General features: G+C 35.8%; 1 protein-coding gene across 7 annotated transcripts in view; it reads left to right on the top strand.

The window, feature by feature from the left end:
* The window catches only part of LOC107319318 (transcription initiation factor TFIID subunit 4-like), a 121,415-nt gene that overhangs the window by 31,033 nt on the left and 65,898 nt on the right, over window positions 1-24,484 (top strand). For 4 of the 7 annotated variants that reach the window (XM_085551827.1, XM_015874042.3, XM_085551833.1 and 1 more), the window contains exons 10-12: window positions 2,818-2,987; window positions 18,739-18,869; window positions 19,786-19,911. In XM_085551827.1, the coding sequence (XP_085407953.1) occupies window positions 2,818-2,987; window positions 18,739-18,869; window positions 19,786-19,911 (427 nt within the window). Of the gene's footprint in view, window positions 1-447; window positions 525-2,817; window positions 2,988-3,679; window positions 8,017-8,292; window positions 8,393-8,779; window positions 8,798-18,738; window positions 18,870-19,785; window positions 19,912-24,484 lie in introns of those variants that run through there. The other 3 variants (XR_014947782.1, XM_085551829.1, XM_085551830.1) reach the window with 3 other exon arrangements.

Below are 24,484 nucleotides of genomic sequence, written 5' to 3'. Positions count from 1 at the left end.
GTCTATGCATTTGTACTCCTGTATTGACCTATCAATTCCTAACAGAACTGATTAAAGCTCAGAGGCGTTGTACTTGAAATTTGAACCATTTGAACCTTATCTTAGTATTCACATTTGATACTGTTGAGTGGCCATGTTTTGAAGAAGAATATACCCTGGAATAAATAATCAACTGCATTTCAGTCTTCTTTTGTCTACCCAAAAGACATGCATTCTGAATCAGATAGGTCTATTACTGCCTCTTTAGTTTATTTAAATCAGTGTTTAATAAAGTAGTTTTGGCAAAATACCTCAAAATGCTTGCTGATATATCTGATAAGGTGCCAAGCACTGTGCCCTTTTGGGAAAGCTAGTAAGTGAATGCAATTGTTAAATGGGTGACTTCACCTCAGAACAGTATACTTAAAATCTTAAGCTGTAATTTTAAGTTTCTTTATTTTTTTCCAGATCAACGTTTCAGGCTCTGAGATGAGCATGTATTTTTTTCCACATTTGTCAAAATAAAATAAAGTGTTGATCACAAATGTAGTATGTTCTGTCATTCTTCTTTTCTTGTTGCTGGTGAGATCCAACATAGACTTCATATATGAATTGTATGATAAAGCAGTGGTAAGGATGAATCTCAGAATTAAACCTATAAATGTCAGAATAAGGATTATAATAGAATTTGCATATGTAAAATGGATGCTTTTAAAATGTAATGCAATAGTGGCTGTTGCTGTAATTTCAAGTGACACATTCCGTCCGGTGCTGTAGCTCACCTGATTTGTAGACTTAGTGTCTTGCATATGTGCATGGACTGCTATAAAAACATGAAATTTTACTTTGGAAAAAGTGAGGAATCAGTAGCATATGCTATCTTGATTGTTTTATGTATTATTTTATATTATTTTACTTTTTAATTTATTTGGGAATAGTTCAGTATTGGAGATTTGGACGTCATGAGCTCATATCTTAAAAAGTGCACGAGAAGAAAGTATTACTCTGCAATCACACATAGGAGATTTATTCATAAGTAAAATGCCTCCAGATTTTCTTAATGTCCTGTCTTAATTTAAATAAAATTTTTGAAGTATGTTATAGAAAACTGTGCTAATATTTCAGTTTTATGTGCCAGGATGAGAAAGGAAAGATAGACAGTAATCATCAATCTAGCCAACCACTGGATGGCATCTTTGTTCCACAGAATGACTTTTGAAGACATGGAGTTAGAAGTTGACTTCTGTAGAAAACTGTATGGCAAAGATGCTGGCCCTCTTATGTATACAAAGGTGTTTATGTCAGTATCCAAAACCAAGTTCCCTTTGTGTTGAAGTTCTCAAAGTAAAAAAGGATAATCATAGAAATTTTACCATCAGACTAGAAAATCTGTATTGTTAACCATGATTAATAAAAATATTTAACATCTGTCTTCTTGCTGATATAAGATAAAAACGGATGTACTTGGTGGTAGTGAATTGCTGATGTAAGTTGACAGGAAATAATTCTGTCCAGGGGTTACCTTGATAGTCTTCTTAGTAAGCGCTATTGCACTGATTTTGATAATTGTATGCATTCCTATTTTGTGCTCAATAAAAAGAAAAAGTAACTGCCTTCCTGATGCTGCCTGCCAAAAAGAAAAGGTAAAATTTGGAATCTCAGGATTGTCAAAGTAGAATTTTAAAAAGACAAAAAAAATGCTCTGTGAAAGGTGACAGTATCCACAGGAATTAAACTTTGGAGAAGAAATGAAGTTCTTAGCGCTTGTGCAAAGTAACAAAAGCTGACTTGTGCAAGTAACGTGTTTTTTCTAACAGCCATTGTAAAATTTGCCGTTTTTAGCCTCAAGTATTGAGTGTATTTCACCTGGCAAAAATCCCTTCAAAAGAAAGCAAAACCAATATCTTAACAAGCCAACAAAGTCTTCTGAAAAAATTGGTTACTCTGAGGCAGACATCTGGAGGAGTATGGGGGGACAGGGAAGGCGTGGATTTCTAGATTCCTCTTCTTATTTTTGCTCTTAATTCTTACTTGTAGTTTTGATTTTTACTGTTTTAGCAGTTGAATCTGGGTATTCTAGAGCATGTAGAAGACCACATATGTATGTTCTTATATAAATCTTTTAAATTAAACTGCTTGTTTTATGCAGTAGTAGAAGTCTGAAGTTGGATGTGCGTGGATCTTTTCCATGTGTATATTCTCAACAGTTGTGTGGTCATTCCTAGAATACACTCAGATACAGTGTCTGTGTCACAAATAGCTCCAAAACAGAAAGTGCTGAAAACAGATGGTTTGTTTCCACAGTTATGAGCCATCCCTTATAGAGGTAGGAGATAACAGATGCTTGGGAGATACCGGTATGATCTGTCTTCTGAAACTCAAATTTGTCAGTTAGTCCTTCATCAAGCTGTTAGGAAGGGTATTGCAGAGCAAACAGTGGCTTGGGAAATGCTGCTATCGTCATCTGAAATGCAGTTCATTTTTCTAAAACTAGATGACACGTTCAACTGTTTTTGTATGTTGCTAGGGAAAATAGTATTGTACAATTAAACCATGCTTGGAAACCAAACTTACCTGTGAATTCATTGTCATTAATTGCAAATGAAGAAAAGGCACCTCCATCACTCCAGGCCGGCTTGTGGGGACTTACTAATGTGATCTAGAAATAGTTAATTCTGAATCTAGTATATGTAATGTGAGAATTGAGACCTTGATAGATGTGACTTAAGTTGGCCCATACAGCAAGCCTGTTGCTTGCTCTGGAGTAGCAGTTAATTTGTATGTATTAATTGAATGTTTCCTATGGATAATTATTTTTTATTTGTATTTTCATTATAGAGATGATGATGACATCAATGATGTTGCCTCTATGGCTGGTGTTAATCTAAATGAAGAAAGTGCCCGAATTATGGCTACCAACTCTGACTTGGTTGGAACCCAGATACAGTCGTGTAAAGATGAACCCTTTCTTGCTGCTATACCTCTACATAAACGCATACTTGAAATGGGTGAGAAACATGTCCTCTCTTTTTAGTGGCTTTTTGTTCTGTAGTTCTGAGTAGCAGAATATGCTTAGCGCTTAAGATTGTTATAAGTAAGGGGGCTTATACCTTTTGTTATATAATTTTGTATTCTTGAACTTTCAAGGTTTTTGTGATAGAAGTAACTGAGCTATACCAAATCAGAAAAAAAAAACATTGCATCGGTCCTTTCATATTTCATACTTTACCCATGTTTTTTTATATCCAAGGATCTCAAAGCTCTTTGCAAACATTAATTATTTCTCACAATCCTTCTTCATGTTTTACACATGAGAATGTTGAAGCAGAGAGGTAAATTAAGTAGTTCAGGTCACAGAGGACACCTGTGAATAAGATTTAACAGATTGCTGAAGTTACCTGTCAAGGTTTTTTTTTCCCCCATGCAAACCAATAATTCAGATCCTAATGCTTGCATCTATTTAGGTTCACAGCGATTTTCTTGTAGTATTTTTCCAAAAGATTCATTTATTTACTCTGCCATTTGAAAATGAATGTTATAAATTTCAGTGGAAAAAATAATTAGTCAAAATTAGTGATGCTTTAAGGTTATTAGGCATGCTCATTAAGTATTTTATTTTACATACATAATTAATATATTGTGTATCATTGCATATTACCTAAGTGTATCTTTTCACCATAATTTTTGGTAATGTTTCCAGGTACATCAAAGTCTTAAGACACAGAGCTCCAAGTGCACAGAAGCTTTTTTATTTTTCTAAGAACTCTCATAAATTTGGGAAAATCTGTAGGGAATCATTGTCCTTGTGGCTTTAAGGTCTTGTTAAAAATCATTTTATTTAGGTTTTTAAGATTGTAGGCTTTTAAGGTTTGAAGGATATTTCTGAAATATTGTGTTTATTTTCATTGATTTAATGAAAACCTTTTCATGTTGCAGTTACAGCAAGTTTCTTCTTTAATTTACTGCTGAGCTTCACTTTTGTGTTATAATTAGTTGAAGCCATTCTGAGAAATGAATTTTGCATGTTTTAGTTATCGTGTTGCAATGATATGACGATTACATTATGTGATGCAGTGTGGGAAAGCATATGTGCAACATTTTGTGAGATGGCTCTTTGCCAGCTGAGATGGGAAGGCAGAAAGATTGTTGTGAAATTTGTTTGAGAAAGTGTTGTGAAGGATGCTCACGTAATGGTTTATACAGGTGTTAGAAAACAAAAAGGAAATGGAGACAGTTAAAAAGAATGGGAAATCAGTAATAAATTTGCCATATAAGCCTTAATGAACTGTCTGGATGTAACAATTGCTGCACAACATGGAGCTGTAATTACAAGTGCAGGACTTGCAGGAATCTGTACATACTTTAAGAACCACAGAACCCATCACACTATTCATCACTGCCTTTTGGGGTTTGCTCCTCTGAGGAGCAAATCCCTATGGCTGTTTTTGAAGCTTTATTGGCTTTGATAATTGAAATGAAACTTTCAAAGCTTTTAAAAGCAGCTGCAGGGATTTACTTCTCAAAAGCAGTGAATCCAAAAGAGCGGCCACTCCTAGTGATCTCCTGCAGCCACTTTTGGAGCTTTATTTTGTCTTTATATGAAGCCTTTTATAGTTTTGAAAGTGTCTGTGGGGTTCACTAGTGGCTACTATCTGGGATCTATGGCTCTTGAGAAGAGAATTCCTTCAGCTGATTTTGAAGTTTTAGAAGCTTGGTTTTCACTGTGTGTGGCCAGATTTGTTGATTGCATGGGACCACACAAATTTAGTAGTGTGTGCTACTGGGCACTTAAAATAACAACATTGTAAGATCACGATGAAATGCAGTCTTAGCATGTGTTGCTGTGCCTAGACACACCAGGATTAAGCACAGGAGGCTGTGACCTTCTCAGACACATTAGGAAAAGAAAGTGTCTTATGCGAGTCCTCATTCTTCTGTTTTTGTAATGCCTGTTGACAAATGAGATAAAATGCATCTTCTTCTTTTAACCTGAGTATGACTTAAATAGACCTTATTTTCTACCTTTAAATCTATTCATATTTAATGATCACCTTAGTTTCAGGGCATGTTTTTAATGTTTTAGTAATAGAGAGATTTGTGTAATGTACAGTATTAGGAAACTGTTCTTCTCTCCCTTCTCAGAAGCTAGATCTTTCAAGTTTTCTGTAATATTAATCTCTTCCTCTCTTTTCCAAGTAAGAGTTCTGTCCAGCAACTCAGTAGTGTTCCCCAAAGGCTGTTTCAGAGATCGCGCTTCCATTCACCAGAGTCAGAATATAAACTGCTAAAGCAAGAACAGATGCTTCTCAGTCTTTGGGAGTAACCACCTGCCAAATGCCTCAAAGTTATAGTGAAAGAGGTTTCTAAATATATTGTACGTTCTTATCTCTACTGCTCAACTTGGCAATGCTATCATCCAAAGTTTATTTTAAATCTAAATGAGTAATATTATTATTGATCCATCTAAATGGAGGAAGTAACTGAAAGGTAATTCATGCAAAAATATTCATCTGCTTTCCACATGCTTCCTTGTCCAATTTGATATCTAGTTGTCTTTGTCTGGTAATCATTGCCGTTTGTTATTGTAGGAAGGCAGCATTGTGACTGTTTCAATTTCTTTGATGTAAAACCAAGAGTGGATATTTCTGAGTAGATAATGTATTTCTTTTGCTATTCTATAAAGGATCATAAAAATTTAAACCCAGATCTTTCTGTATGACAGAACAGCACAATGAAACGCATGCAAAGAGCTGTAAGACTGTTGTTTCTTTTGGCAAGTTCAGAGGCAGAGACTGATGCTCTTTGTGCATGTGCTGATGTGCAAGTAAACTTTAAAAACTTTATTGGCCTTTAACTTCATTAGTAAAGTGAGTGGGTAAGATAAGCTGAACAGTGCTGAAAAATCCTAGTTTGTTTGTTTGTTTTGTGGGAAAGAAACAAGAAAAATAATTTTGTGGATGTTTCATTTTATTCATTCACAAGCTATTTCTTCATGGGTAAGAATGCTGTATTGGTTTTACTAGGTTTTGGAAGCTAGTTTTAGACATCGAGTCTTCACTGTTTACCAAAAGGTTCAACACTTTAATAAGGTGATATGGTGTAGCAGGTTGTTTTAAGAGTGGAACTGTGCTTTGTAACTGTGTTGTGAAAAGTCCTTGATTCAGGAGTTACTGTAATTGCGTCATTGTTCCTGGGACTCATCAGATAAGAATTAGACTATACTGTATTTTTAATACTGTGAATGTTATCAGGACATAAGGATGGGATAATAAGGTGATCTTATGTATATTGTGTGAAAATTAAGTCCATGGAAAAGGGACATATACAGAAGAGAAAAGAGGAAAAATACTGTAAAACATTAACAAGTAATTGGCCGTATTTAATCCATGTTAAGTGTCCATCTTGTATTTCTACACTATTAATACTTGAATGTGTGATAAAAACATGCTGAAGAATTATGAATATTTTTTATGTTACATTGATTCCTAGTTATTTTTATGTCTTCATTAAGAAATCAATTTTTTCTGTAACATGTTCTTATTACGTTCTTGATTTATGCATATAAGCAAGTATCATTATATATTTCCTTTAAAAAGCCTATTACATGGACAAAATAACATGCATCTTTGATATTTCCTATCAGTAATTAGTACTGGATTCTCTTGCTTTGTCCAAATAGATTTTTAGTCAAGAACACGTGTAGTGGTGCAGTGGAATTATTATGAAACTTGTCATTGCACTGTTGAATCCAAACGCTCCTAGAAGAGGTCTACGGTCATTCTTAAAATGGCCTCAGAGCAATTCAGCTTTATAGGTTTAAGCCACTGTCTCTGCTAGTGTAGTAGTTGTAGGGTTAGGTTCAGTGTAATACATAGATTTACCTCTTTGCTATTTTACTGGCAATTAATTTTTAATTGTCTAATGAGATGTTGATCATTGTTCTGTTTGATACTTTGTTCAGTTATGTTTGAATTATGTGTCTGCTATAAAATGCGTTTTAAAACATAAGTAAATAGCTTATCTGTCTTTCTGTATTCTGTTGTATATTGAATCTACTTTTTGACATCACAGTGGCAACTGAATTGTATGCATGTGTGTGTATGTATTTTAAATAGTTTGAATACTCTGGAGGGCATTTTTTATTGTTAAATAACCTAAAAACTGATTGGAATATCCTTCATGGAACCAGGCCAGTAGATTTCAGAGCCTCTGCTTAAAGCATTTGTTACTGGTTTAATAATAGTCTGTCATCTCTGTTTCATCTGTTTCTTTGTCAAAAGTTGTATTCATGTTTGAATGAGATAAAACTACTATTGATGATTGCTCTTTCACATATGGAGCATTTCTAACATAAAAGTGTACTTATTTCTGTGGTTGGTTTACTTTAGAGTGTTTTCATAGCTGTTTAGATTGCAGTTGCTGTGGGTTCTGAAATTCTGAGCCGTCAGATTGCATGCAAACATGTTTTTTTTTTGTTTTCAGTGCACTTTTTGTTGATCCTGGTTGTTTTCATTATTGACTTTTAACTTGTTATCTGTACGTTGATTTGTCATCAAACTGAAATATTCCTTTCAATACCACTCTTTTCCAACAGCATTTTTCTGTCATGATGGCCTCCTTAAATATCTGTGTACATAACTCTTGTGTTTGGAGATGGTTCTAATGTGCAAATCAACCCATGAAGTCCTTGTTCTCCTTAAGCATAGAATTTTGAAGTTGTTCATTGTCCTAAGAAGATCCGTAGTCCAATTGAACTGTACCTAGAGAGGCGTTTTTTGTGACTTTAGATGTCACTTCCCAGGAAAAAGAAAAATTGTAATTATGTATTATGTATTGCAACTTAGTGTGCATGCCAAATATGTTGACTTTCTAAAGCTCCTATGGACTCAATTATGTCACGTGTAGGGAGATGTGACAGATTTGGAAATGTGTATAGCTTCTGACATATGAAATAGTTCTGTGGCTTTCTTAGTAAGTACTGAGTTTTTCTCCCACTCTGAAACACAAACAATTTACTAGAAATTTAATTTAGGTGTCTGCTTCTTTATCTCATCAACGTTCATATTTATGAACATTTAGTTTATTATTTTATATTCAATAGCAAGTTTGTTGTTCTGCACTGCTATTTATTGTTTGCAAATGTTACAATATTATAAGGCAATTAAATGTGGTTTGCATTTATTATTTCCATTTTTAAAAAAAAAGGTGGGAAAAAGCTCCCATCTGAGTATCAGCAGCAGTGTTGCCAAATAAACATAACCAGTAAATATTTCAGAAGAGTGTTAAAACGTATTGTTGTTCTTTCTCTAATAGGTCCATGATTAGACTTCCTGTTTTACAAGATGTCCCAACATGTGTTGGAGTGATAACTTCAGTACCACCTGAGAGCTTGGAGTCTGCCTTTCCGTGAAAGGTAAGGCAGCCTCTGTTCAACATTTTCTGTGTATTTCTAAGGTTTTCTTTTTATTACTCTTATTGGTTCTGCAACACTACGGCAAATAAATGAAGATATGTTCAAACTATGATTATTTGAGAAGGAAATGAAACTATAATTTGTTGCTCAATTTCAGAATAAGTTTGTATCTGGAAACAGAATGATTTAAATTTCTCAGTCTCTGCAAAGGAGGGTAAAATTAATACCATTCCATGGAGATTCATTCTCTGTCAGATTCATTCATAAAGTCTATCTCATAAATAGATTTCTGGTAATAAACATGGGATGTAGAATAAGAACAATAAAAAGAAAACCTTAGAGAACCATTCAATATTGCAATAAATCTGACTTACATTATCCCTGTAGGCAAGCTCCATGCTCTAGAGGTGGTACTAATGTCCCGAAACTCAACACATGTTGGAACATCTTTGTGGAGGAGGAAGTCATTGATCAGTGAGCAGTATCTTCGAGGATCATTTACGGGGAAAAAAGTAAAAGGTAATAGTTTCTAAAATATATCGCAATGATTGTTTGTTACGTTTATTTGGCAATCCTGCTGCTCATACTAAGGTTGTAATGTTTTTATTTCTTAAAATTACTGAAATACCTCATCATCTTAAGTCTTTCTTTCTCATATAAGTTGAATTTTCACTTAAAATTCCAGTGCTCTGCAGGTAAAAGATGTCACTTTCTAATACATTGTATTTGTTCGTCTTCTTTATGCTGCTGAATCTACTGCACACAAAGTCCGTGTTGTAGGATAACTCAGTGGTGGTTTGACACTTTTTTCAGTGGTTAAGGTATCAAGAGTGTTAGGCTTTGGTTTGTCTAGTGTTAAATAAAGCCCCAGCCAAGCATTGAAAAGTGTTGAACCAGTACAAAGACTTTTTACTGATAACAAAGGATAATTTGTTTTCAAGGAGGTAACTGCATCGCTGGACGTTGTGCCAGATGAGGTACCATCTGTTCCTGCATGATAATGTAAATGTATGAATCTGATATAAACCACCATAGAACACATCTGTTTTGACAAAATCAAGTGACCACATCTGATCTGGATTCACTTTGTAGTGGTGGGTGATCTGGCAATACACAGATTTAGCATTAATTAGTGAATATGGTGAGACATCCTGATCTTGACAACTTTTCCTCTAATCCTGGACTTGCACAGACGCTGTTGCTGACACTTTGAAATTCAGGTTATGGTCTACTCTTCTGGTATCCTTTATAATTTCCTTTATTCTTTGTGCACAAATATCTTTTCCAGGTGACTTGCCCATCCTGCCTCCTTAAGATGTGGCCTCATGTTGAACTAGTCTGCCTAATATCAATGAACATCTGTGATAGCTCTTCAGACATGTAACCACCCTACAAGACTTTTATAGGGTAATAGTTAGAGTTTCCTCAGGAAAAATAACTTGCCAAAGTTTCTACATTATTTCCATAATCAGCTTCAAAAAAACAGAAGCATATAGGCAAATTCTTTTTCATGGTATTTATTTTTATCCTCCTGGGAACATGAGTAAGATTATTCTGGTATTGCAAGGACCATATCACAATATATTGGCATCTATGCTTGTCATTTCTGACGTTCTTATAACAGTTTTTTCCCATGTCTTGTTCACCTAACATAAACCCATAATCATATTGTTCTTTTACTTAAGCCTGAGGTCCTGCAATGGTTTAATATCTTTTCCTCTTTGGTTTAGGACATTGAGATTTTGATTTCTTCCACAAGGAATTAGGTAACATACAGTTTAGTTACAGAGAAAATATGGGAAAAAAATAATCGTAGTCCACTTCTGTTCCTTCAGAGTTCACATTCTCTTTCTGTCCACTCTGATCCAGCTGTCAGGCTTCCTGTCTGTTCTACTGCTAGATGCACTGCTTTCTGTTAGTGCTTTCCTGATTTGTGGCAACTGCTTCCATTTTACAGGCCTCCACTTACCTGTATGTAATGCTGTTTGGCAACTAACATGGTTCTGTTGAAGACAAACTGCCTGGGATTATAGAAATACTCTTTAGGGATGATTAATAGCTGCCTTTTAGCTGTTTAATTACTTAGCTGAAAGACAGAATTTTGGAAACTGGATTGCCTGGTTATAAATATTTTAGGTCAGACCTCTTCTCAAATTAGTTCTTTCTTTTTGCCAAAAAATATGAATTATGTTTATAATCCTGGACTTATGCTATTGTTTAAGATTCCTTCTTAAAGAAGTGTAAGGCTTTTTTGTTTTTTATTCATTTTTTCATTACTTTTGTCAAAAACCGCTAATCATACAAGAAGGGTTAAGCGGTTTCTCTAGTAATTCTTCTTCTGTTGCCTGGATATTTTTCCCTGCTCTAAATCCCACTGACTTGCATAATAGCTTTGAATAAGCATAGAGAATAGGCATTTTGGCCTGGTTATATGTGGATTTTTGATCTGTGCGGCTCTTTCCCTGCCTCTGTTGTGTTAACATAATTATACCACCTAGAATGGAGCTATTTTCCACTCTGGTCTCAGTCTTGTAAGAATTAGGGGTATTAGGTAAAATTAGGAGGTGAATCTTCAAAACAAGCAAAGGTGAAAAGTTATCAAACCTTTATTTTAGGATGTTGCAGGTTCAAGAAATGACTTGAAAAATTAATGGGAAAAAAAATCCATCGAGAGGTAGTAAAGAGTAAGAGAAGAACTTTAGGGTGGTTCTATGCTGTATATGGTTGCAGTTTTACATGGATACTCTTTTATATTTTTTCAGCAGCATTTCATGCTTCTACTGTTAGAGAACGGGTGCTGGACTGTATTATTCAGTATGACCTATCTTAACTGTTTGTACAATTGCAGAAATGCAAAAAATTTATTATAGTATGATTTGTACTGAATAAGTTAAATCCACTGTAGTACATGAAAAAAGCTTTGAGTGCTTTTCTCTGCAGAGATTGAGTCTTAACTGAAACTTACTTTGCTAAATGATTTGGTTGGCACTTATTTTGGAGAAGGCAGAAGAAGGGAGTATGACAATTTTAATAATATTTATTAGACTTTGTATGCATTAAGTTGCATTAGAATTGTATGGCTGGTCTTTTCTCCTGCATCTTGCATTGAAGATACCTATGTATTTCAAGGATTTTCATCTGTAAGTTGGATTTATTTATATGTATATTTAAAAATAACGAGTGTTTCACTGATTTCTCAGTTTCACAAATTGCTTTCTTGAAGAACCATCTCAAGCTGTGTAGTTCTGAAGCCATATAAAAAAGACATTAGACCCCAGCAAATCCTGAGTACTCAAGCAGATCATACACTTTTATTCAGAAGTGAGCTCGTGAGATTTTATCCTATGAAAGGAAAAATGTTCTTATATAAACAAGCTTACTGAAGTAACTAATTGGTGTCTTCCATTATTTTGTAGATAACGTTTGTGATAATGTCATTATTTCTAGCATAGGCAGTTTATGTGAAGGTGAACTACAAGTGTAGGATTGAACAGCATGGGGTGCTAGTTTACCAAATCTTTCCCATAACAGTTAGTTCAGGATTGATTTGGAGCTGTGGAATAAATCTTGGCCATCTGCCCCTCACTGAAGGGATGCTGGTTTGTACCTGCCGGAGGGAATTGTTTACCAAAACACAAAGCACTTGGCACCAATTCTCTCTAGTTTGGCACAAAACATTCCCTAGCCTGTGGTTTCCCTAAACACTCTCCAGATTCCAGGTTTCTCAGGGGCACCTGCTCAAACTACTTTGGATTTGCTGATTTTGTGAAGGAAGCAACTAAAGCTTTAGTTTTACCTTTCCCTATTGTGTCTCCCAGACAGTTTAACAGTAGAGCAATTCAACAATGATTAAATTATTTATTTGTTTATTTAGCGAGACTTAAAGTGAAGCTGCTTTTTGTTTAAAGGACTGAAAACCTAGGATGACAGCTAAAATCATGATACTGTTTATTTTGCCTGGATTGCTGGGTTATCTTATACCCCTAGGAATCTCTAATCCCTGTCATCACAGCTAGTGATTTACTATTTGCACATCACGCCATTTAACAAGCTTTTCCTTCTGTTTTTAATACTAAAAGGTAGACTGGGGCTCTGGCAGCCCCTCTGGACAACTCTGGAGTGTTTTGTACCCAACCAACCTCCTCAATTTCTTTCATTGCTGTGTTCAATCCCCAACTGTCTAGCTTAATGTGTAAGATCGAGTTTTCACTTTGATAGAGTTTTGAATGCAGTGTTGATGGCTGAGGACACTGCCGCACAGGAGATGTCTCCTGTTCTGAAGCCCAACCTGATTAGACCGGGACAAGTAAGTTCAGTAATTGCTATTTTATGGCTCCTTGGGCTCCTAATGTGTTACAGTTGTTTCCTCACTGTGTTTAGTCAGGCTGATTGTTAAACGCAGTTGCTCAGTGTAGAGTGAATGATGTCATAGTATTAGGCAAAGCGCCTATTGCTTTCTGCTGATTTCATGACCTCATTCTGTAGAGAACACATGGTATGTTTTAGGACCTGCAGATATTGTAGTGTTGTTTTAGAAGGGAATTGCTCACCACTTTTTCCCTGTTTCTGTCAGCTGTCAGAAGTTTCTATACAGTTTAAGTCTTGAATGATGACTACATTAACTGGTCCTGATCTATTTAATGATATTTAATTTTATAGGGATTGACACCTTCAGCAGAACTATAAAACCATAGCTTTCTTTCATGCTATTAAAATGAAGGACTGAAATTAATTAAAGAATTACATCATTTTAAAGATTTGGAAGATTACTGCAGCAATTTAGGGGAGTAATTTTTTCAAAAACACTATTTTTATTGATGGGGAAAATTACAGAGAGACAGGCTTGTAAACTGTAGTGGATATTTTGGGATGAATGAAGGGGAAGGATGCTTGAGCTTATATTCATGGATGCAAGGCACAATCAGGTACTTTTTATGCTCAGGGAATAGGGTAGATAGGTATGGCCAAGTGCATCTTTGTTTAATTATTCCCCATCTGATGTTGTTAAATGAGGTAAAATAGAAATTTAGACAAATTAGGAATGTCCCAGATGCAAGGAGGATGAATTCCTGTGATTTCTTTCCATCTTGCTCTATGCAACCCTATTGTAACAGCAGATGAGGCCTGGACCTGAGAAATCTGTTTCCAATTGTGTCTAATGTTGAACACAAAGAACTTTAAGTTTCTTTTAACTTTAAGATGATAGCAGTGAATGCTTTCTGCAGTTCTGGCTGACCTGTGATTAAGGGCAAATAGAGACCAAATAGGCTCTCTCCTGGTGTTTGTGTTGAAGGACAAGACAAATTCAAGCTCTAAATATATGCTGTTTAACCATTTAAAACCAATTCTCTAAAGTTTTTTTGTTTTAAGTGTAAATGGAAAGACTTTATACAGGCATTCAATAATTTATCACATCAGTAATCACTCAGACCTAATGTTTTGCAAATAATTTTTTTATCTTTCATCTCCATCCTGTCAGTCCTCTTTAAGTATGAATTATTCAAGTAACTTTTTGATTCTTTGAAAGCCTATCTGCAAAGATAGTGTTTTGTCCTGCTTCTCAAATAGGACATTATTCTTCTTATAATTTATTTTGGTTTGTTTGATCAATAAAATATAATTAAATTTCTAAAGCATGGCAAAGTCGGTACCCCTCAAATATGGAAGCAGATAATTTTCACTTCTTGGAACTGAAAGTTTTCAGTGACAAGGTTTAGGCACTTTTATGTTTGTGAAAAAACAACCTTGTGCTAGTGACACATATGCCAATATCAGAATAATATTGCTGAGTGCTTTTTCCCTCAAGGTTTTTGAAACTTATATACAAGTTCTAACTTTATAGAAATTCTCTTGCAATATTGCAAACTTTTAAGTAGAGAACAGTTTATTTGTAACAAAAATATTCCAGTGCTTTTTTATACTTTCTTTGCATGCTATTTCATATGCTGTAGAGCTTTATTAAGTGCTGGCTGTACCATGGTTTGCTATTAATGCTTCCAAAAACATAATTAAGATTTAATATGTAGCCAGACCTTATTATGCTGTTCTGTTAATGCTTGGCAGATTAGAAATTTGATCATTTTGGGAGTATTAATTTGTGATTCCTCATATTTTTCACATATGATCAAGTGACTCAACCAACTACTTTGTAGTGATACCCCTGAGGAGTGATTGAGACTTAAGTTCTGTCACAAAGAATAGAAGTGTTCCTGCAGTCGTTCCTCATTTCTTCATGGTCTTTTACAGTTGTAGTGTACTGGCAAGAATGCTTGAATGAAAAACATGACCTTAATTTTCCTTTTTAAAATGTAAAAACACAAATTCAACTGGAGAGATCGGTTAAAATTACAGCTTGGAGCCTTGCTTTGCTCCATCTCCACCTTTGTTGTTATCCTTGATGATGTTTTTATCATAGCTCCAGGAAAAGTTCAGAATTACATTGCTAAAGTCATTTTAAAGGCTTAAGGATTGTGCTTGATGTTGAAAATGTTTAAATTTAACAAATGTATTATTTAATAGCAAGCAACTTTTTTCAAACTATGCATTTCCTGATGTTTTAAATGTGTAGCTCCTTACTACATTATAGTGGTGAATTTGGGTTATGAAACTAAAAGTTAAGACGTCCACAGTATCGACCTTAGAGCACATTAAGGAGAGCAGAAAAAAAAGAAATAATTATAACTTTTCTCAAAAAAACAAAACAAACAAACAAAGGTGGGTGACAGCAGTTTAGTGATCAACATTAGTTTTTTAATCTTTATTTTCTCTTTGTATTTTTTCTGTCTATATGTCTGTAAGTATAGTATAATTAAGGTGGGAATGTAGAATGCTGAGGCTTAAATAAGATCTGCAATTGAGCCAACTATCCAGTGATCTGGTTAGCAAGCAGTATCTTTTTCTTCTCCACTACAAGTATTAACAGTTCCCAGACTTTCAAACAGAGTCAGTTTCTTCTTCCTGGCATTTCTGGGCTTTATTTTTTTGCTGCTTTTGCTGCTTTTAAGTGTCTATTCATATAGCAGAAAAAATATACAAAAGTTATTTTTAGAAGTGTCTAATAAAGGTATCAAAACTTTTCTTCAGTCAGAAAGTCAGTGAGGCTGCATACATGGCTGTTTATGAGAGTATAACTTAAGCAACTTAGATGAAATTATTGTTTCAGGAGCATGCTGGTAATTTTCCCATCTTTGCCCCAAGTACAGTCCAAGTATTTAAGTAGTGTGCCAAATCTTCATGTAATATACAGCTTTGGAATGTACCCTGCTTCTGATGTCCTGTGCTAGCAGAACTTACGACTAGTATAATTTAGAGCAATGAAGACATGATGCTTCCACACATGATGAATGTTGTGGATGACAAGTTGATTTTTTTATACATTTATCTTTTTGTACTCTGGTTTCTTATGTTTTTTTTGGGGGGGAAATTTGTGCTGTATTCTTTCTTCTTTAGCCTGCTTTCCAAGGAAAGCTACCCTTAAATGATGGAGCAGTCTATTTGCCTTCCTTCTCTCTCCCTGCAGATAACTTTTGAATTTATTGATAAATCAACAGTTAGATAGCCCTTGTGTGTGTTCCAATTGAGGGGAAAATCAAATTTTCTTTTCTTCTCTTTGCTCTTCTGAATGGTTAGCTGCCAATCAGCATTCTTGTACAGACTTGCCTCAGGGCGAGCTGGCTGTGCCCAGCTGGCAAGCTGGATAAATGTGGGCTGGAAGATAGGCCAGGGGGTGATGCTAGATGTGTGAGGGAACTACAGATGTTGTGATAAGAAGGGATAACAAGGAATGTGGGAGGAAACTGGAGCAGCTCAAGAGGAGCAGGGATCACAGAATCAGACTAGATTGTCTAGGTTATTTTCCATCTGAGTCTTAAAAACATATAAGGTGAGAGATTCCATAGCATTTCTGTGCAAAGTATTCTAACATTTCATGAAGAATTCTTCCTGTGTCTGGTCAGAACCTTTGCTGTTTCAGTTTATGATTTTTTTCTCATCCTTACTCCAGGCATCCATCTCAATAAAGAGTCCGGATTAATCTTCCTAAATAACCGCTGCCTTAAGCTTTCTCTTCTCCCAGATAAAGATCCCTCACGTTCTGCTCATATCGACCAAATGTTCCAGCCCTGTAACAGTCCTGGTGACTTGTCCCTGGACTCAAAGTTGTGACTGCAAAGTTGTTGCACTGGGGTACCCAAAGCAAATGTGGGCTGGGCCAAAAGAAAAGGGGTAGTGACCTCTCTTGATGTGTACTGACTACTTTTGCCTCCTGTTGATACAATCAGCTGTACTGTGGCTGGCTGACTGCCCACCATAAGTTTTCCATCAGCTCTGCACCATTTGGTGTGCTGTCATCTGCAAACTTGATGTGGATGCTTTAGATCTCCCTGTACGTCCCTGAGAAAGGTATTCCAAAGGGTAAGTCCCAGGACAGACTCATGAGGACTGCTGTTTATAACTGGTTTTCATGTAGTTTCCTAGAATTGTGAAGACTTGTGCGGAGGGAATTTGGGAGTAGGAAATCTCATGGGGTTATCATGGGAGCTGGTGGGGAGGACCTATGGCATGACTCTGTGGGAAACAGGCATCCCAGGAAATTATCCTTTTGTTATGGATGAAGTTCCAAAGAGTTGAATAGGCAAAACAAGCTGCACAGTAGTTGAGTTGACTCAGAGCAAAAGTGCTTAAAACTTTTGTCACAAGAAAAGAAGAAAAAAAAATGGTGGTAACTCTTTATTACAAAGCATTGTGTGTTCGGAGAAGGTGGGTAGCTCTAGTTAAACTGCTGAAATTCAAAGAATTGTTATTGTAACAATTATTCATTCCTACTTGTAACTGGGATACCTGGCAGAATTTTCCATCTCAAATCTCTCTTCTAGATACAACTTAATTAAATTTCCATTTCTGCTTGTATTTTGTCGTTCAGACTAGGTTTTTTATTTTCTGATTGATAGCTTTGCTTACGCGTTTGCATAATAAAATGGTGCATGTTCAAATAGGTGTGGATATTGCAAGCCTGACTTGCGCAAATAGCTCCCACCAACATGAATAGTCCCAACGACTTCAAGGACTTAATTTGCATGAGTAACAGTTGCAGCGTTGGGATCTTAATGCGAATGTCTGCTTTCCATTATGTGTTCAGCTTTCAGCAACCTCGGTGGAGCTCCATCTCTATTACAGGGGACAAATTGGGCACCAAGACAGATGGAATTTTTTTTAGTGGCAAAGCAAAAATCAGTTGAAGTCATATACATACTGCAGAAGTCCTTAAGGTATCGTGTACAGCATGAAGGCAGTGATGGCTTAAGTTAAAGAGATAACGACTTCAAAGAATTGTTACAAAAGAAAAAAATTAATATCAGAAATATATGACAGAATCCAGTTCTGGGAAGCGTGGGGATGATGTGCTGTGGTGATGTTATAAAATATACATTTAAATAGAATGGTTGGGGGAAAAAAAAAAAAGAAAGAAAGGAATAAAGGAGCTCAGCCGGCCGGGCACGGCCAGCTCCCGCCACAGCTGGGTGCCTTATGCGGGCCCTCCTCATGTGTGCCCCCTGCTGGGAGGGCAGTGTGTGACATGCACACTGGGGGCTGCTCTCAGCTCCTGCAACTGAAACAACAGCGGGCTGTAGGCATGCCAGAATGATGCTCACTAACTCGTCTTTGTTTTTCGGATGTGTGATGGTTTCTTGCCCTCGAGTTTGGCTGGAAAAAGATAGGAACGCGTCATAAAACAGGCTCATTTTTAAGCCTCTCAGGTTTGTATTTGTGTAGAGGTCCCTCCCACAGGAAACAGCGACTGCTCTAATTAGTCACTGAGGAAACACTTTCCAGAATATTCTCAGTGAGTTTCCTGCAGTGTTTTGTGTACACATTAGTATGTCAGAAGTGAAGGTATTCAAACTCTTTTAAGGTTTGTATTTGTTTTAAAAGAAACTAGTAGTGTGTGCTGAAGTGCACAGCAGTGTGCTGCAGGCTGCGGCCTGGATGTATGGGCGCTGAAGGGGTCAGCAGTGGCGATCCCAGAAACAAAGGAATTGCTGCTTCTGAGAATTCAGATTGCTTCATCTCTTCTACTTTCTGTCAGTGTACTGTGATAAAACCTGGTAAGGTGCATGAGTGTCTTCTGAGGGGTAAAGGAGCAACTCTGAGTTATCTCAGACTTCAAATCGTAACCACATCTGTTTCCAACAGGTAATGCATGCATCACCAAGGCTTCAGAAATGTGCTATCAGGAAAATAATAAAACTTTGTGTTCTTTACAGGTTGGGCTTTTTTTTTGTTTTGTTTGTTTTTCCTTTGGTGGAAGGTCAGCTAATTTTCTTTTCTTTTGTTTTACTTTGCTTTAGCTAAAAAATTAGGAATTACTGATGTGCCAGCTGAGGTGGTTACTTTTATTTCCCATGCAACCCAAAGCAGATTAAGAACAGTAATAGAAAAAGTAACAGTGATAACCCAGCACCGCATGGAATCATACAAAGTAAGTGTGCAAATCAAGCTATTGGATGTTATATAGTGATGCAACTAAACACAGTTTTCTTTCTTAGCGCATGGTGTGTGTTTTGTGTTCCTTTTCTGTGCAGAGTGCATTTTAAACACAAATTTATCTACCTCAGTGCATAGAGAGCTGTGGGATGATGACCCTGCTTGCCAGACCTCTCTTCTTTGTCACAGAATTTGTGTATAAGATTATATTCATCCTTATATGCTGAAGTGTCCAGCTCGGCTCACCTGTTAAGCTATTTCTGCTAACCTTTTGTGAACAAGGCTGTTATTTCACAGGATAACCACTGACTGGATAAAAATAGCTTCAATGTACAGGAATCTGTAGTAGCTATACATGTCTTTGTGCAAAATAGTAATGTTTCTATACTTGCCATTTAAAAATTTTAGCAAAAAACTGAAAAAGTTTAAGAATACAGTGATAAGCCAGGGATAGAACTGTTTTCAGCTTAGAGGGAAGAGTTACTAATTTGTCTTAAGCCAGCAACTAAAGAATTCAACTGTTAAATTCTTTGCTGTAATTAAAGAATATTCTCTAAAAAAAAAGAAATATTCAAGTTATTCTGATACTATTGGTAGTGATTGTATTCTTGGAGAAAATTGAAATAATTTAGATATCTCAAACCAGAAGGAAAATGGTAGTAAAAAAACTGCAAATCAGTTTGAAATTCAAGTAAGTCAGATATGTTTTATTATTAAAAACAACTTTTTTTTGTTGTTTTTAATAGAAGAAAATTGGTAGCAATTCTTAAACTAATAAAAAGCATGCAGGTGGCTGGCTTCGTTGCAGCAAGCTTGATTTCTTTTTTGTTTTAAGTACTGTAGAAAGATTTCAGTGTATGCACTCAGTCTTGATGAAAATGCATGTATTCATAAAATATTGTTCTTTACAGGATGATGAGTGGTATGAACAAGCTACGGATGTCCGATCACAATTAAAGTTTTTTGAACAGTTGGAACGTTTAGAAAAGCAAAGGAAAGATGAACAAGAGAGGGAAATCTTGCTGAAGGCTGCCAAGGTATCTTATTTATTCTATTTTTAAAAATTATTTAGCATTCAAACAATTAATTATTTAGTCTTCAAACAATTACTTAATCTCTTGAAATCTGTTTCTGGAACAGTTTTTGTTTCTTATGCTGTAGCAGAAATGTTGAGTCTCAGTGATTGAGCACCTGCTGGAAAGGTAGGGCCAACTCAGGGAGCTCAGTGCATGCAGAGCACCTGAGTGACTGGAAGGGGTAGAGCCAGTATGCACCCCTTCCCAGCATTCATTTAAGGGTTGGCTGTGGAGGTGAGGGTATCTCTCTGGAGATCTCTGCCTACCTGCAGCCTTCCAAAGGTAAGCAGATTTTCTTCCTTCGTTTCTGCTGCCTTTGAGCTTCTCATTTGCTGTAGCCTAGGACTTTGCCACCCCACTATTGCTGCTATACTTTCCATCATGTTAAAGCATTTCATATATCAAATAAATGATACTGTACCTTTAATCTACCAAGTCATGCTGTTTATCCACAGTGACAGCACTCCTGCATTCTGAGGAAGATATACCTCTGAATATGATGGGTTCTTGGGACTATGGGAGACAATGCCTAACATATCTGTGGATAAATTCCTAACCAAAACTGCAGATTTAATTGTATTACTGATTTATCAGACCACAAATAATTTTATTCCGTAGTTATTCTGAGTTATTCGTCTGTTGTTTTACATTTTCACTGAATTGTTTATCATGTATTCTAAAGAGTTTATACGTCACAACTCAGTGTTCAGTGGTAAAACTTTGTCTGTCTGTGCTGTTAAAAGACCTTTCAATTTGCAAACTTAATAACAACAACAACAAAAAGGCACCCGAACAACAGAACCTGACTTGCTAATTTCAGAAAAATGTCTCCCAATTTGGTTGTTTTCATCTTTCTTCATCCTTCTTTAACTGTTTTTTTCTTTCTTAATTTGTAATTAATAATTGTAATAATAATAATTAATAATTGTAATAATTCTTAAATATTCCACAATTTTTTTTGCACAGAACATATATGTGCCCTGCCCTTCAAATGTTTAAATGGAAGCAGATACGCTTCTCATTTTTAATGCTTTTTTTTTTTTTTTTTTCTACTTCATTTTCTACATTCAGTGAATACATCTTGATGAATCACATTTTCTTTTTCTGTGTCTATTCTTGTTTGTTGCATTTTGAAGTCTTTTTCTTTCCTTTTCTTTATGGACATTGAGGAAAATGCAGTCCTGTAGTCTTTAGTTTAAAAACATTTTGCCAACTGGGCAAAGTCATGCGCAAGCTGATTTGAGGCTGGATTAGATGTTATCACTTCCAAACTTATGATGCCATGTTTTTTAGCTTCTTTTATTTTGAGTTAATGTTGATTCCCACAAAGTCAACATTTAGGAAATAAATACATTAAGTTTGATTCCTATAGATTAGAGAGCAAATTCAAATAATTACACCCAAAAATGTTGAAGAAAAGTCTTTTATGTGACTGGAAAAAATCATTTGCATTAACATTATGCACATGTAAAATTTATAAGCTTTGTAACCAGACGACTAGGAATAAAGACATTTTGTACTTGAAAAAATATATTTGGGAAAAAAAGAAAAAAGAAAAAAAAGAAATAAACCCACAAAGAAACCATGGGAGAAAAATGCTGATTTAGTGGCATTAATGTTTCAATTAATGTTTTGAATTGAACTGAGAATGATAGCATCTGTCCTTGCTGGAGCGTGCGGCTGGCTCTCCACCATGCTGTTCCAATGGATTGACCACCTGTTTCAAAACTCACATAGAACACGGTTTGGCAAAACATGGTGAAATTACAACTTTTTATTCTAAATAATACGTTGTTCATTAATTCCTTGGAATCTTGATTGCTGCTGAAATGCAGGGTTCTCTGTACTTCAAAAAATAGAACTTGTGATCTCTATTCTGAATTCTTTATGTACCCAATCCTTAGCCAGGATTTTGGTCTTTCTGGTCTTTTTTCACATCCTTAGTTGTTTGAGGAGATGGAAGACTTTGTGAAGAGGATGCAGTAATTGCAATGAAACAGTTATTAAATGGACACAGTTAAAATCTGCCTCATCTGCTCTGGTAACTAGTGATACAGACCAGAAACTGTTTTGTGTCTGTTTGTGACATGCTGATTGCTATTTGTGCCTGCAAGGGGGGTAAAGATTAAACTGGGTCTGGAGACTGAAATACTTCTTATGGGAAGAGACTGTTTCACAGGTTGGGGCATCTTTGTCACCTGGATAGTATTGTGTATTTGAAAGTTAGAAAATTTGGGATTTTAAGATGAAATTTCTCTTTCTGCTTATTTTTCAATAAACACTTAAATCTAAAAAATCATACATATATTAAAAAACAAAACAATGCAGAAGCTGCTGCTTCTTAATGTGCCTTTCAGACAGTGATTTTTTTCATCTTGTACATGTTTTTGTGATGTTATTTTGCAATGTTTTTAAAGATACTCAGAATCATTTTAGGGAAAGTTTTGAAGTTGCCTGCTAGTGGTACCTAGTCTGTTGTCTAGGTATGGAACAGCATATACAAGTTTAACTAGCTTAGTGAAAGTTCTTTTGTAAGTACTTACTTTGTGAAGCCTCTTTAGCAACCAAGTCCACGTATTCACGGAGAATAAGATTCTGACAAAGGGAATATTGTGTTTGGATTGATCTGCGACTGTATTATCAGCTACTACTGTAAGATACGAGTGTAGAATTCTTAAGTACCCTGGTGGGGTAGGTTTTGCTACAGGAGGTGTCTTGGGAAGAACAAGAGATAAAGTCAGATGGTGAGACCAAAGGAAAACATAAGGCTTCAGAAACTTTTAATAAAGATTTTGCAATATACTGTTTATTTTTAAAACACCTAAAAATTTTAAATGGGACTTCTACTTCAGGGTCCTTTGTGTCACATCTGATAACATATGTGTACCAACCTAGAATGTATGGCCCAAAACATTTCTCTCGTGTTTTTACTTTCTGGCAATACTTGTTCTAATTATAGTGCTTAAAGATGATATATTTGTCCACAAAACGATTCTTGTTTCACCAGATGTAATGATTTAAATAGAGAAGCTGTACAGGGAGGTACTACAACTGCCTTGATTATCATTACTTTTGAATTTTCTTCCTGTTATGTGAATAGTAGGGTAAAGGAATAATGACACAAGGAAGGGCTCTCTTGTGTGTGTACATATACACATATGTGGAGTGCAGTCTCTTTAAATAAACTATTTTGGAGAGTCACCTCTTTCTCCTTGTTTATTTTCCTAAGAAGCAGCCACTGGCCATTCTTTCCACTATATGTAGAAGCAGAGGTCTTTTGAATCTGTCTTTGGTGGTTGGTATGGGAAATCAGAAAAGAAGCTAAGGGAAATCTTAAGACAGCAGAAAGGTCAAAAGCCAGACTGAAATAACTTCAGGAGCTTACCTTTACATTTGACGTGTTGTGTGTTGTGTGGACTTTCTGAAAACACACGGCACATGTCTTGCTGTAGTGAAAGATGCATTCAAAGTGATCCATCCTTTCTGCTTTCATAGCCATTTCCAAAATCTGGAAAATGTAGGTTGTGTGTGTCAAATAGAATGAGGTTCTGGTTTGAGTGTAATAACAGAAGTATTTCTGGCAGCGGAAGGGAGTTTGTGGTCTGTTATCAGTATTCTGTATTAATAGCACAGACCTGTCTAGTTTTGGGTTTCAAAATATAACTACAGTTATCATAGGAATAAAATCTGCTTTGTGGCCTCTATTTTATAAAAGGTATCAGTAAGTAAACTGAAAAATTGCTTGGTGTTGTTTGCACAGTTAAGCAGCATTTATGTATGATGGATATTTTGATAGTGCTGTAGGTTGAAGGGCTTTTTTATTGGAGAGAGATCATTGAAATTTGGCCGTGCAGATTTCCATACACAGCGCTATCACGTGCACCTCCTGTCATTACTTGAAGGGCCTATCTCTCTGAGTGAGAGATGAGTTCAGTCGTCATGCCAATTTAATCCTTTCCTTCTCTTCTGAGACTACAGTGGATGTAATGCAGCTTTTTTGTGAGATGAAGCACTTTCTGAACTGAAACTTGTAACTCAATTCTGATGAGAGGAGAGCAAAGAGTGAATTATTGCGTTGAGATAATTTTCTCAATTTTAAAAAATTTGTTACTTCAATTTTAATGATTTTAAAATGAATCTTCTTTTAGACCTGCACTCTTGCAATCTTCCTCACTGTGGTCATAGCTCAAAATAGGGTTTTACCCTCAGCTATGCTGCTTTTAACTCTCACTTTTTATTAACAAAGCTAATGTGAAAGCAAAGTGTTTCATGTTGCCAATTTAATTTCTTTAATTAAAAGTGAAAGTTATAAGCTGGTACAGCCGTGGGTGAAGTTCTAATGTCATCAATGGGGAAAAATAGGTTTAAAATTGAAACTGTTGGCACAGCAGTGACTCTCAATAGTACAGCACCTGCAGTTGTGACTCTTCACTTTATTTAATGAAAAAAGATGAATTTGAAGCATTAAAGACTCCCAGGACACGTATTGGGAAGGGGGAGATGAGGTGTGAGTGCCTTAACTGGGATCAGATTT

The sequence above is a fragment of the Coturnix japonica genome, chromosome 6 (assembly GCF_054131305.1).
Source record: "Coturnix japonica strain WE chromosome 6, WE-NBRP24, whole genome shotgun sequence".
Taxonomy (NCBI): domain Eukaryota; kingdom Metazoa; phylum Chordata; class Aves; order Galliformes; family Phasianidae; genus Coturnix; species Coturnix japonica.
The sequence above is the reverse complement of the archived record's forward strand: the minus strand, read 5'-3'. Positions and strand labels throughout refer to the sequence as shown.